Raw genomic sequence first — 14,377 nt, forward strand, 5'->3', positions numbered from 1 at the left:
TCCTTGGATATGTGTTCATTTGTTTTCCCCTCATATCTGTTATAGAGAGTGGTGTCATCGGCAAATATACCCATCTCCGAAACAATTTTATCAGGGAGGTCGTTTATGAATATCAGGAATAATAGAGGTCCAAGGATAGACCCCTGAGGTACTCCCGCATTTATGTCATATTGTTTGGATGTACGACCGTCGAGGACAACTTTGATTTTTCTATTACTTAAGAAGGATTTAATTACATTATGAATTCTTCCAGTGATTCCATATGATATAATTTTCCTTAGAAGACCATCATGCCATACCCTGTCAAAAGCCTTGGATATATCAAGGGCCACCGCTCTACCCTCCCCTGTTTTATCCAATGAACGGTATATACGTTCAGAAACTACAGTTAAGATATCTGCTGTTGAACGGGCTTGCCTGAATCCATATTGTTTGTCAGTCAGGAGTTTAGCAGCTGTTAGGTGCTGGACTAGGGCTTGATTAACTAAGGACTCAAATATTTTGGCGAAAAGCGGGAGGAGGCTAATGGGGCGATAATTTAGTGGGTCAGTTCTTTCACCAGAATTCTTGAAGACTGGTACCACAGAGGCGGTTTTCCAGCAGTCGGGAAAACAAGATTCATATAATGACATTTAGAAAGCCATTCTTAACATGAAGACGGGAGGGTGTTGTGTACCTATTCTGTACTTTCACCTAACAATTTAATAAGAACAAGTATTGTAAAACTTTAATTAAACTTGAAAATACTATTTAAAAATAGCGCAGATCAGTAAGTGCACTAGCACTAAATAACATTTCACTGTGGTTCGATCTACGACATTCCATGAGAGGTACGTACAAGCTAAAGCTTTTTATTTATTTTTGTTTATCGCCACAAGTGCTAATTTTGACTTTCACCAATTTTCCTTTAAAAAACAATTACAAACTCTTCAAACATTGGGCGAGGCACTTAAACCATTAAAAAAAAAAAAATAACGATAACATAAGTGCATAAGCACCAAATTTTTTTGTTTGTTTTGTTTTCATTTTGTTTGTTTGTTAAATCTAGTGGTGGGACGATTAATCGGAATCGGAATCGTTAATCGTAAGAATCGTGTATTTTGGGAGGTATCGGAATCGGAATCGCATCGTTAAAAAATACCTTAATTTTCCGATTCCTTCATTACGATTCTTTTAGTCTGATGTTGAAAAAAAGAAAAAAAAATTCCTGATATTTCTAACCGCAAGAGAGAAATAAAAAGAAACCAAAGAAATTCATTATTAACAGGGCAATGCTTAGTGCCCCTCCCTTACAAGGTTCATTCATTCAGATCTATTGTAATCAAAACTACAAAAGAGTTAACTTGAAAAGAAGTATGCAGGGCTCTACATTGCGAGTAAAAATAAAAAAAAACGCTTATCTTTTTGGCGATTGTTTTTTTTTTACTGACAAATCTTCTAATACTGAATGAAAATGCCTTTTCAACTTATATTTTCTTAAAATAAAACGAGCAAAGTCAAATTATTTAAACAGTAAAAGGTTTAATAGAACAATATACTTTTTTTTCTTTTTTTAAAAGAAGGCTTTTGAAAGAAATATCTCTAAAATGAAATTGATCACGTTGTATTATTTCGCAAAGTTTTGACAGTAGTCGGTTTCTTTTGAAGTTTCAAAAAAATCGACCCCATACCTATCTCTTCCAAACCTAAAGTTATTAAATAACCCCTTCGTTAATTTAAGGGTAATTAATTCAATTCAGTCAAGTTTTTTTTTTTTTAATTTCATTGAAATAAAATCCATTATTTTTTTTTCTCCAGAAAGATAAAACCCTGAATTTGATTATATTAAAAGCAGAATAATATAATCTTTTTTCTAGAATTTTAAATTGAAAATTAAAAGTGTTTTGCGCAGTTCTTTGCCGAACGAAAAAGAAATTAATATATATATATTTAAAAGGTTTTGTAATCAGTTAATTTTTATGTCTAAATAATATTTACGATTAATTAAATAATTTCATTTAAAAAGTATATATAAATAGAATTTGACTAAGGACTTATAGCTGTACAGTAATACAAACCCGGTTATTTTGTATCTACGGCGCCATGTCACGTGGTATATTGTTTTTTTTTTTTTTTTCATTACGCACGTTCATTTATAAATTATTAAATTAAATGTTTATCTTTTTTATATTTAATTAGTATATATTTTCTTTCTCTTCCGCTATATTTTTTTTATTTAATTCATTAAATCTGTTAATTATGAGGACCAAAATAATGAATCGTGTGTATTTATTCTCTAATTTTCTTGTTTTTGTTCTGTTATATAAATTCTATTTTATTTGTTTTTTCTCTGAAGGATAAATTCTATTTTCTTTGAGTTTTTTTTTCTGTATTCCAATTAAGTAAAATAAATTTTCTCTAGAATAAATTTTGCTAATTTTTCCGTTTAGTTTGCTATATAATAATTTTATTTAATCCAAAACACGACAGTGTAGACATAAAATATCTCTTCCAAAGTTAGGGAACATATTTGGGAACTACCGACCATAAGTATAAAACTACCTGGTATATTTCAAAACAATAAATTCCCTAGGAATCGGAATCGTACTTGGTATCGGAATCGTTAATCAATATTTTCCTGGAATCGGAATCGTATAAAAATTAGGAATCGTCCCAACACTAGTTAAATCCCACAAAATAAATAAATAAATAAATAAAAGTAACAAAAGAATACAAAAACAATAATAAGAAAAGGGTATCATAAAACTTTAATTAAACTTGAAAATAATCTTTAAAAATAGCGCAGAAGATTCCCTTTTGACTCTCACCATTTTTCCTGTCAATAATTACATAAACTCCCCCCCCCCCACAAAAAAAAAATAAATAAAATCATAATAACAAAAATCCGTGAAACTTAGATAAATAGGTCCTGCAGACAAGTCTCGTTCTGACATTCGGAAAATTTAGGTTAACAACCGGTGAAGCTACCGAAAAGTAACCCTTTTGAATGAAGATGGATATAAACAATATTTTTTAAATTAATTTCGTAATTTTACTTAAAAACAAAATGTAAACATATATAAGCAAAATATTTTAGAAAATAATTTCTTAATTTTAAATAAAAATTGATTGTAAAGAATTTTTAAAAAATAATTATTGAAAAATATTGCAGTGTTTACATAGCTGGTTCTTTGGGATAATAGGGGCGCCTGAAACCCCACTTCGAAAACGAAGAAAGCTTTAGTGTTTTTACTATTTTAAAGCACTTTTTTTTCTTTTTAAGTTCGAAACACAAGTAGTGGCTACTTAACTTAGAACAACAAGTGCGCATGGCAGAAATTCTTCAGGATTTAATGTATTGTAATGCTTTTATGGTGGTCAAAAAACGTTTTTCAGCCGCCAATATTACTTCCTATTTACTTGCCTCCCCACGAGGGCAGAGTTAGACACAAGGTCAGTTTTTAATGTAGCAAAGCATTTATTACTAAAAAACGAAATGGTGAAATATAAAAGCAAGGTAAGCTAAAAGTAAAAAAAAAAAAGAAAGAATTAAAAGAAAAAAATTCCAAGAAATTTCGAAACTCATTAAGATAAATAAAGATTACCTTTAAAGTACTAAATAAAATTTTTGTATATCATACTAAATATGTTATGAAAAGTTCTATGACGTTTTTATCATAAATTTTTGAGAGCATTAATCTCACTTCAAACAAACTGTTCAACTTAAAAATATAAGAGAATCGTAATGAAAGGATCGTAAATCTAAGGTATTTTTTAACAATGTGATTCCGATTCCCCCCAAAATACACGATTCTTACGATTAACGATTCTGATTAATCGTCCCACCACTAAAATTAACAATGTATTATTAATTGAATACTAGTGGGACCTGTGGAAATTCCACAGTACACTCTTTCATATGTAATATATTGATGTTGGCATTCTATGGATGATATTATTGTAGCTCTTTTGTTAAAACTGCACAAGTATTTATCTCAGCTAGCAGGGGTGCCCAGTGTAGCCCAGTCGTAAAATACGCTTAAATATGATATTTTAATTTATGCAGATTTCGCATATCTTATTATAGTGTTAATTTTCTACTTTTTATATGTTATAAAGTTGTGATTTAAAAAATACAAACTATATCCATATAACTTGGGTGCATTTGCTTGGATCAAAACCGAAACAAAAGTTTATGAAGAAAAAAAATTATATATATATATATATATATATATATGAGTTCCTTCAGCTATAATCGAAACCAAAACCAAAATTTATTAAACATTTTTTGTAGAATTATTTATAAAAATACATAGATGACTTGAGTGTCATCAACTATAATCAAAAGCAAAACAAAAGCTTATGACGAATTCTTGGTAAAATTATTACAAGAAATGAAAGGTCATAAACGACAGTCACTCAAAAGAAAAAAGATGTAAGCGTGACGCATGAAATAACACACACGATATCATATTAAGATTTATTTATTGAGACCAAAAGTTCATGTTTTTCCAAATTAAGCTGATCTTGTATTTCAGTTAATTTGCTAATTGCTAAGAGAGAATGATTACAGTGAGAGACTATATTTCTGTTAGTTGTAATGATTGTCTTAACAGCCTGTTGGGAAAATAATGAATCATTTATTAAGAATTGCAATGTATGTATGAAGCATGATAGTGATTCTAAACCATATTCCTTGACACCAGCAACCATGTTTGTTCTTGAATTCCGTAAGACTAAGAAAACGTTGTTGAAGATTTTGTACATTGTGAAATTCTTCACTTAATCTTAATAAAGTGAAAAATCCTGCACAAAATTATTACATTTTCTTGAGGATACTATTTAAGAAGTACATTTCACACCTCAAAAATGAACGTCGAAATTTAATTAGAAATAATTGTACTTTTACTTCCTATTATTTTCTTATACAAGGAGTGATGAAAACGTCTTTTGTGAGATTTTTACTGGTTAGTTTTTTGTCAGCTAGCATCAAAGTTGCCATGTTATAATTTACATATGTTTGTACTTCTTGACCGTCAACAGGGTAGTGTATCCTGCTGATTCTGCTTCATTATCATCAGCAGAAAGTAGTAATATTGAATCATGAATCTAGGAAAGTAGACAGATGCAAGTTTTTATCATTTATCTATCTGGTCTGGCTTCTTTTTTATCATTTAGATAGGATGAAAATCTTGTTTCGATTGATAACCTGAATTGTTCAACAATGGTAAGAAGGATTCCACTAAAGTCAGAAATACTAGGATTTGATTAGACAGCTTTTGACAAAAATAATCTCAGAGCTAAATTTGTATGTATTATCATTGATATGGTTGATATTCTGTAATTTACTTCTGTGATGATTTCTTCAAATGGACTCAGAAACTGGATATTTTTTTGAACAAGTTCCCATTGGTAAGTTGTTAAGGTAGGAATCTTATCAACAGCACACATTACAAGAGCTTTTCATTGTTGTTAATTTATTTTAAGCATATAATATATTGAGTTCCATTATGTAGTCACATCTTGAATGAGTCTGTTTTTCCCAATTAAGCTGATCCTATATATCAATTAATTTGCTAATTGCTAATAGAAAGCGATTAAAGAGAGAGACTGTATTTCTGTTCAATGTAATGGTTGTCTTCACAGCCTGACTTACAATGTATGATAGTTATTTTAAATCATATTCCCTGACACCAGCAATGTTTGTTCTTGAATCTCGCAAGACTAAGAAAACTTTGAAGATTTTATACTAATCCAGAACATTGTGCAATTCTTCACTTATTCTTTACCTGTTACCAGGGAATGAAACAACTCTAAGCACAGCTGTGCACTGTTCAAAGTAATTTAAAAGCCAAACTCAGAAAGGTGGCATTATCTGTTGTAGCTGTCCAAATGTCTGTAGTTCATGAAATGCTTCTAATTTCACCTAGAGACAATTGAATCTTTGTTTTCATTTTGTAAATGTATTAGAAATTATTTTGCAGTGAAGTACTTTTTTAATGGAATGCTGTAATTTGAACAAAGTTTTGCAATAAGCTTAATTAATCCAGTGTCAGATATTACAGAATATGGTTGAATATGAACAGCAATCATTTCTCTTATCAGATAATGGATCTCTTGTGATCTGTGGTCATTAATATCCCAAATTTTCTTCTTGGCCAATATTGATTCTATAGTAGTTTGGTGTTTTGCTGGAGGCTCGTAGTTGCTGCCAGTTGTTCCTGGAATGTCTGTCCCTGAATATTCATTGTGTTTCTTTTCTTATCTGCAACTTTTGCTTCTTTTGGATGGACCTTTCTAAAATGGTTTAACATATTAATCGTAAAAGTTTTTGCTGTGATGGTTTGACATAACTTGCAGACAGCTGTATTCTTATTCTTGGGATTGACATCAAAATACTTTCTAGCAGAAACTGGTTGTCATACTGGTTGAAGCTTGTCAATATTTAATTTTTTACGTATTTAAATTATTTATGTCTGATATCTAATTAGTAATTTATCTCAATAAAATATACATCATCTAAACCAGAAAAATAAAAAATATATGTAATGATAGCAAGAGTCCAAAAATGAAGAACAAGAGTATGACTGATGAAGAATGCTTTATTTTCAATTCGCACATGGTCCCAATTTACTGTACAATTCGTCAACATGAAAACTAAATTATGAAGTAGTAATTTTTTTTGACAGTGATTTAAAGTACAAAATAATGTTAACTCAATAGGAAGAGAAAGGAGGGAAAGTTTCCATATGCTTACATCTATTCGCCTCCAATTTTGTGTAGGTTATAAAAATCTACATGTTAACAGTGCGTCATGCCTGTTATTTGATAATATGGTGTAGATGATGCATGTCTCTTCGATAAGCAAAAATGGGAGTTAACTTGTCTTTGTTTTCAATATAATATCATTTATGACAACAAAACTTGCTGATAACCTATTAATTAGAAAACCTATTAATTGGTAATTGGACAATCATCAAAAACAAATTAATCGGTAAATTTGCTAATCGGTATATCCCTACTATATATATATAATTATTTACTACTACTAATTATTAGATACCTAAAGACTCTAGTATTTCATCCTTTCCGGAATCTTCAGTGCAAACCCAACAGAAGCCATCTCTGGCTTCATTAGCAAGGACCGTATCCATTCAGCTACTGTTAACTGCGTGAAATGATGTTGAAATTTAAACATTTTATTTTTAAATGCTTTTTTACGTCAGTCAGAGTGATCTAATCATTATATGATCGGCGCATAAGAGCTAAATTGACCGACTTAATTCAACTGAAAGTGCTCAATGATAAGAAACGAGTTTCTTAAAGGGGCTGACATAATTATTTATGATAATAATTATTAAATACCTACAGACACTATATATATATATATATATATATATATATATATATATATATATATATATATACACACTAGCTGTACCTGGCCATGCGTTGCTGTGGCTCAGTTTGTTGAAATGGAACCCATTCCTCAAGAAAAATTGCATTTTGTTCATTTATTTACTTTTATTATTTTTTGCAATTTTTTTTATCAATAAAAGTTGGGTTTTTTTTCCCCAAAAAATTAATTTTTTCCCATAAATTGTTAGGTGAAAGTTTTTTGGCTTTTTTTCAGGAAAACTTGCACTTTTTTTTTTTTTAAAGAAATTTGGCAGTAAACGTTTCTTTTTGAAAATGGAATTTTTATTATAAAAAGAACAGATGAATGCTTTATATGAAAATTGTAAATAGTTAGGTGAAAGTAGAGAAAAGTTTGATTTTTTTTTTGAAGAGACTGTACAAATTATTTTTTTTCAACAGATGTTAAGAAAAACAGAAACTATACTTCCATAATTAATTATGCAAAAAAATAAATAAAGTGGAAAACTTTCTGTTATTAATGTTTGCTAAAAAATAAATACAGTAAACTTTGCTGAAGTGTTAGCATATGCTGCATCTTAAAAAGTTGGTTCATTGCTGACAATTAAATAAAATAAACCTCTAAAATTAGTAAAAATAAGTAAAATCATGAATGACGGTTCTTGGGGGGGGGGCAAGTAAGTAGGAACAACACAATCATTTGTGTAAAGTAATTAATATTCGAGAAATTGTAAACAATAACAAAAATACCTGATATCAAATGCAGTAAAATTCAAGTATCTTTCATACGTGCTGAAACTGTGTTTAAGTTATTTTTATTTCATTTCTTTTATTAAAAATTGTCTTTACAACAATTAACTGGTTGCATGTCGTTTAACCATTGGGGACTTCACTCTTGGAAAATTGTATAAAAAATCTATGACTATCACTAACTCTAAATTTGGGAGTTCAACTCGAACTTATGGTTAGTGGTAGATAAGTCATTTGTTTACAACTTTTGAGACATTAAGCCTCCTTACTCCTTAAGCGATAAGTGGACATTTGTTTATTATTTTTTTTTATTCAGTGTGTAAAATCCACTTTGAACAATATATTTGAAAATTAGAAAAATAAACATGGTTTCATGAAAGAGCATAAAAAAGGCCAAGATTCGCCTTGAAAAGGCTAATCTGTCAAACCTTAGAAAGGCCAAATTTTAAAAACTATATGGCGACCTCGATTGCAACAAAAGCATGATAGGAAAATGTAGAATAGGTTCTGAGGTCAACTAAATATTTATAGAGAAAAATAGGGACTCCTTCCTCTATAGATGTCGTGGTTGTGTTGATGTTGTTCTTAGGATGTAATGTAGCATTTTATTATAACTATTAAATGTGTCTAAATTATAACTATTAAATGTGTCTAAAATCGTGTTAAAAAATTAAATAAGATAGTGGCTAATAGCCTAGACGTAATGAATTAGTATGTGGCATCTGTTATTACAAATCTACAATACTTGGAATTTCTGCAGCCAAATATTATATAGGAGATTAAGACGTTTTTCTTTTTAAGAATATGCTTTCAAATAAGAAAGATATAGTGCTTTATTGACATCTCTTCATATTACCAATGCTTTGAATAAGAAGATAATTACTTTGAGGACAGCAATTCTTTGAATGGACAGAAAAACAGCAGCTAAGTGTAATTTTATTATCCTTTTGTTTAGGTGTGTGTGTGTATATATATATATATATATATATATATATATATATAAAGCTGAAAGTCTGTGTTGTCTGGCCATGAATAGGCTCCTATATGGTTGACTATTATAGAAAACTGATCACATAATGACAGAATATGTATCGAGACACAGGAATGGGTATGTTTGATCTAGCATAATGATGATTCATTAAAATTGTGGGGTTTGCGTACACGCCTGGTCCACAATGTACGGAAATAAAAAATTTCAAAATTAAAACAAACGTTTACAAGTGTTTTTGATATAGATGTACATAATAATACCTTGATAAGTATGTTTTAACTTAAATAGGGATGGTATAATTGTGGAGTCTGCGTTCGCGCCTGGCCTCCATAGAATGGAAATAGGCACAAACTTTAATAAAGACTTTTCATATCTATCTGCGTAAGTATACTTTGATAATTATGTTTCAGTTTGAAGAAATATGGTATTATGACCTCCATAGAATGGAAATATGTCACAAAGTTTAACAAGATTTTTTAATATAGATCCACAGAATATTGTGATAAGTGTTTCAGTGTGAACAGGTATGGTATAATAAATTATGGGGTTTATCTATTTTATTTTTACTTTCATCATATTTTGCTTTGGTTTTGATACCCCCAAATTCGAAGCTATCTCTTTACAACCCTTCCTTTTCATAACCTATCATACTTTCATAAATCAGAGTCCATTTTCTGTAGGCTGTTTTGAACCCAGTCAACGACGGGTACTTTTGTTAGTATATATCATTTTATGTATTTACATGAAATTTTATGCATCTATTTTCAGTATTTACTTTGACAATGCTTGATATGCAAGTAGAGCAAGGTAGTAAGTTTCTAAAATAAAAAAACAAACATGTAGCAACATTGACTCCATGTAATAACCTGATGAATCCTCCTGGGGATGAAACGTGAGAAATTCTGTGTGTGTGTGTGTGTGTGTGTCTCTCTCTCTCTCTCTATATATATATATATATATATATATATATATATATATATATATATATATAGCCAACTAAATACACGAAGCCTCAATAAAGAAAATGACAACAGCAACAATCGCTCCTGACGACGATCGGATGTACTGATTGAAAGCACTTAAGAATATGATCGAAGTACACCTACTGGGTGCCATAATATATAAATGCCAGCCAAAATAAAAATGGCCGCTCACCGAATTGAAAAGTTATCCAACAAAATTGGAGAAAGGAAGAACTCAGTCGTGTGCAATCAAACATGCTTGAATAATGACTTGCTGCCAAAATATACAAATATGTATATATATATATATATATATAATTACTGGGAGCCATTTTAGCTTTGTTTGGTTGTTCTTTCTCTTACAATGGTTGTTTTAAAAGAATGTAATTGTTTTCAAAACATTAAGTTGGACTTGATTTCTAACATAACTTCAGTAATCTAATGAGAATGTGTGCGTGTCAACATGATTATGCAGAATAAAAATGTTTTCGTTGTCTATTTTCTCTGATTCACCTTTAAGATATTGATTATTGTAACTTGATATCATAAGAAAGTGTTTTATTTTTAAAATCTAATTGCTTTTTTAAGTGATTATAAAAGCTATGCATTTTTCAAATACTAAAATGGAGAAAAATCATTAATGTATCTTGAGATTTCTATGTATCCAATGTCAAAGTTGTAGAATAGCGTAGCATATAAAGATTATGAGATTTTACAAGTTGGATATAAATAGCATTTAAATTGATAGATCAAACTGATTCTGACTAGAAAACTTGGCTATAGTCAGCTAACATACTTCCTAACTTCTGGCATGGCTGCTACCAGAAGCGGTGACAAGGCAAATCAGTTCCTTCATTTTTATTGTTCTGCAATATTTCTATTGTGAAGCAATTTATTGAAATAAGATATAAGAAAAGGATATTATTGAAATATAGTCAATAAAAATTAACAAAATTATACAGATAAAAATAAAAATTATTTTTTATTTGCACTTTTAAAAACAAAATTAAAATATAAGTTTTTATTTTATTTGAAATTTTATAAGAAATATATTTATGAAATTATAAAAATAAGTTTTTTTAATTTAAAAAGAATAAAAGTTTTATATTTGAGTTTATAAGAATTATGCTTAAAAATAAAATAATTGAAATCAAAATAACAAATGAAATTATTGAAATCAAAATAACAAAATTTCAAACATCATTAAAAAAAACACATCCAATATAAATTTCCAAAATAGTTTTAAAAGATTTTAAAAAGTTTTTTCAATAATTCTTTAAAAAAAAAACAAAAGTGCGCAAAAAGTGTTTTCAATAATTCTAAAAGAAAAATTTTAAAAAAATAAAAACACTTTCAATAATTCTTAAATAAAATATGACCGACACACGTGCAATGATTATTAAACAAAAAAAAAAAAAAACGATTGGAAAATCATGATAAAAAAAGTGTATATACACGGGAGATATACACATGAGAGTAAAAAAAAAAACGAAGGAACTGATTTGCCTTTCACCGCTTCCAATAGCAGCCATGCCAGAAGTTAGGAAGTACGTTAGCAGACTATAACCAAAAGTTTTCATTTGTTAATCTTGTACTATGTTATTGACATTATAATGACATACTTTGTTACAATTTTTTAAATATTGTGTATGAAAACATTTTTGCATTAAGCCGGAAAAATAAATAAATTAAATAATCAAAATTAGCAAGGGAAATAACTATTTTTTTTTGTAACCAATATGATTGATACAAAAATCTCTTTTACAAGTAAAAATTTATTTCTTTTTCTGTACAAGTCTACAAAATGTGCAGACAAATAAAAATGAACAACTAAAATGGTTTCACTGCATCCTGGGTAACGCCGGGTAAGTACAACTAGGTTTTAATAAAATTTTTACAGTCAAAAGTAATATTTAATTTAAATATTATAATTTATTTTAGTTACAGCATTGGAATAAAAGGGATTCATGATTTAGATACAGATATCATATTATACTATTATGGAGATTTATGTGCGTGTTCACTGTAATGGCTGCAAGTGTCCCACTCGTTGTGTTGGTCCAAAGTTGTTATTCAATTTAGTTAATGCTGCAACAAAGGGATTCTCCTTTCAAAACAAAAAATCACAACTCCAGTTTAAAAGCAATTAAGAGGTTTATTTTACTTTAGATGTTAAAATGGAATTTGCTCTCTCAGGTTGAACAGCAAATCCACAAAATGATATTTTAGCCTAACCAAGTGAAAATATGCAAGCTCAATCTACACAATCCTTTACCCAAGAGCCCCAAGGACCAATCTTTCCTGGAGAGCCACACTGGCCCAACTGACTGCCACTCCTTAGATTCTGATCTTTGTTAGTGGTCGCCATTCGACCACCAAGAAGATGACTATCCGAGATATCCTCTAGAGATAATGACTAAAGACTGTCCATTTAAAGGGGTTTATCTGCAGCACATCTAGGAACATTACTTTTTTCAAGTAGGTTGGTCTTAGCATCATTCCCCATTTAAAGAGGTACTTATTTTATTTTAAACACAGAAACATCTTCTGGATGGCTGAACACCAGAGATATTTTTAATTCTCTGTGCCTGCTCCCTTTCCTTTGACCAGATATTTATCTACAATGCCTACCATTTGCATACACCGCTAACAAATGCAGTCCGATTTTGACCAAAGTTAACACCCTTATACAGCCTAACATCACAAGTGCATTTTAGAAGTTTTATTGCTGCATAAGCAAAAGGGCTCTGCATATAAAATAAAAAGTAGGCTTTTGATAAAAAGAGAGTGCATTCAAAATGAATGTTTCTGTTAAGAGCACAACTGAACCATGATACTTAAATTTTGCATTTTTAACTTTAATTCAAGCCAATATATAAAAATAATTTTATAAAACCAACTGTAGGTTCTCTTTAGTGAAATGTAGATTACAATGTATTAATGGACTAAGTCACTGCAGAGAGGCATGTGAAGCTTCCTCTTGGTGTACCGCGGTGGATCCCTGACTAGATAAGACAATTCATTGAAAAATGAGCAATTTCACTGATTTTGATGACAATAAACGTATTGGAAGGGTGGAAAATTCGTTGATTCTAATTCGATGCTGAGCAATGGCAGGTCTCCCTGCTAGTATATATACATATCTGTGTGCACAATTACCTACCTTATAGAATATGTAACAGAAATATACAGATTAATTTCCCTTAAACATTTCATCGAATATGCCCTCTCCATTTTTTTCAATATTATCAAACAATAAAACATATTTAAAAAAAAAACAAACAAATAAACAAAAAAAAACAAAGCATTTTGACAAAAAATTAACAAATCTACTTACAATAATACGACCTCAACTATATCATCTTTTCCTGAAATGTCTAATGATGTTAAGTTCGGTAGACACGTTTTTCTTTTAAGTAGTTCCTGGACCTTAAACCGTGTTTGTGTGTCCACAATTGATGGTGTATCAACCTCCGACACGTCGAGGTGTGTAAGTTTAGATAATTCACATAATATAGAGACATAATCATCGTTATGCGAAGATCTCAAATTGTACATAGACAGACAGCGTAAACGCTCTTTGCATTTTCTGAGGGGGGAAATGTCATTGATGGGGGTGCCCGAGATGTCAAGGCTTTCAAGGGCGGGTAATTCTTCCACAATGATCTCGAGTCCGTGCTTGTTGAATTCTGTGTTGCTCACATTGAGGCTTTGAAGATTTTGAAGTTTTGCAAGCGAAATGACAACGCAGAACTGTGCGTTGCTGATGAAAGTACTGTTGCTGACATTCAGCATCCGCAAATTGGAAAGCGTCCATTCCCCGAGACAACCAATAAGGTCATTCACGGTAACTGATTTCAATCCGGTAACTTCCAACTCTGAGATCTTGTGAGCTTTCAATGCTCTTAATCCTTTCGTCGTAAGCTGAGTATCTCGGATGGACACGCGCTTTAGTGGGGTGACATTCGGATCAAACAAACTCAATGTCTCGTCGGTCAGCTTGCCTTTCTCGCAGAGAGTCTGCAGAATTTGTTCGGAGAGTTTCCCATGAAAGCAGACTTCGGAATCCTTAAATACCAACTTTTTGTGACTTCGTTCCACGCCAGGTTGCACCTGACAAAGGTTCTTGATATTGTCACAGATGTAGTCAACACAACAGTCCTGTAGGCTGCTTGGTGTGTCGTACATGCTGATCAGTAGACACTGAAAAGAGAAACAAAAGAGATAAATATTTAGAAAGAATGAAAATGCAAGCAGAGACAAAAGAATTATGTTTATGAATGTTTTAGATAAGGGTTGATAATTTGTTTGGATTATT

At 30.4% G+C, this 14,377-nt stretch overlaps 1 protein-coding gene across 4 annotated transcripts in view; it reads right to left on the minus strand.

Moving 5' to 3' along the window:
- Nucleotides 1-14,377, minus strand: part of LOC145258668 (protein zyg-11 homolog B-like) — a 158,226-nt gene that overhangs the window by 44,318 nt on the left and 99,531 nt on the right. For all 4 annotated transcript variants that reach the window (XM_080116627.1, XM_080116629.1, XM_080116630.1 and 1 more), the window contains one exon: nucleotides 13,397-14,262. In XM_080116627.1, coding sequence (XP_079972753.1) covers nucleotides 13,397-14,262 — 866 coding nt within the window. The remainder of the gene's footprint in view (nucleotides 1-13,396; nucleotides 14,263-14,377) is intronic.

The sequence above is a fragment of the Euprymna scolopes genome, chromosome 3 (assembly GCF_053919585.1).
Source record: "Euprymna scolopes isolate OS-2025 chromosome 3, ASM5391958v1, whole genome shotgun sequence".
Classification (NCBI taxonomy): Eukaryota; Metazoa; Mollusca; class Cephalopoda; order Sepiida; family Sepiolidae; genus Euprymna; species Euprymna scolopes.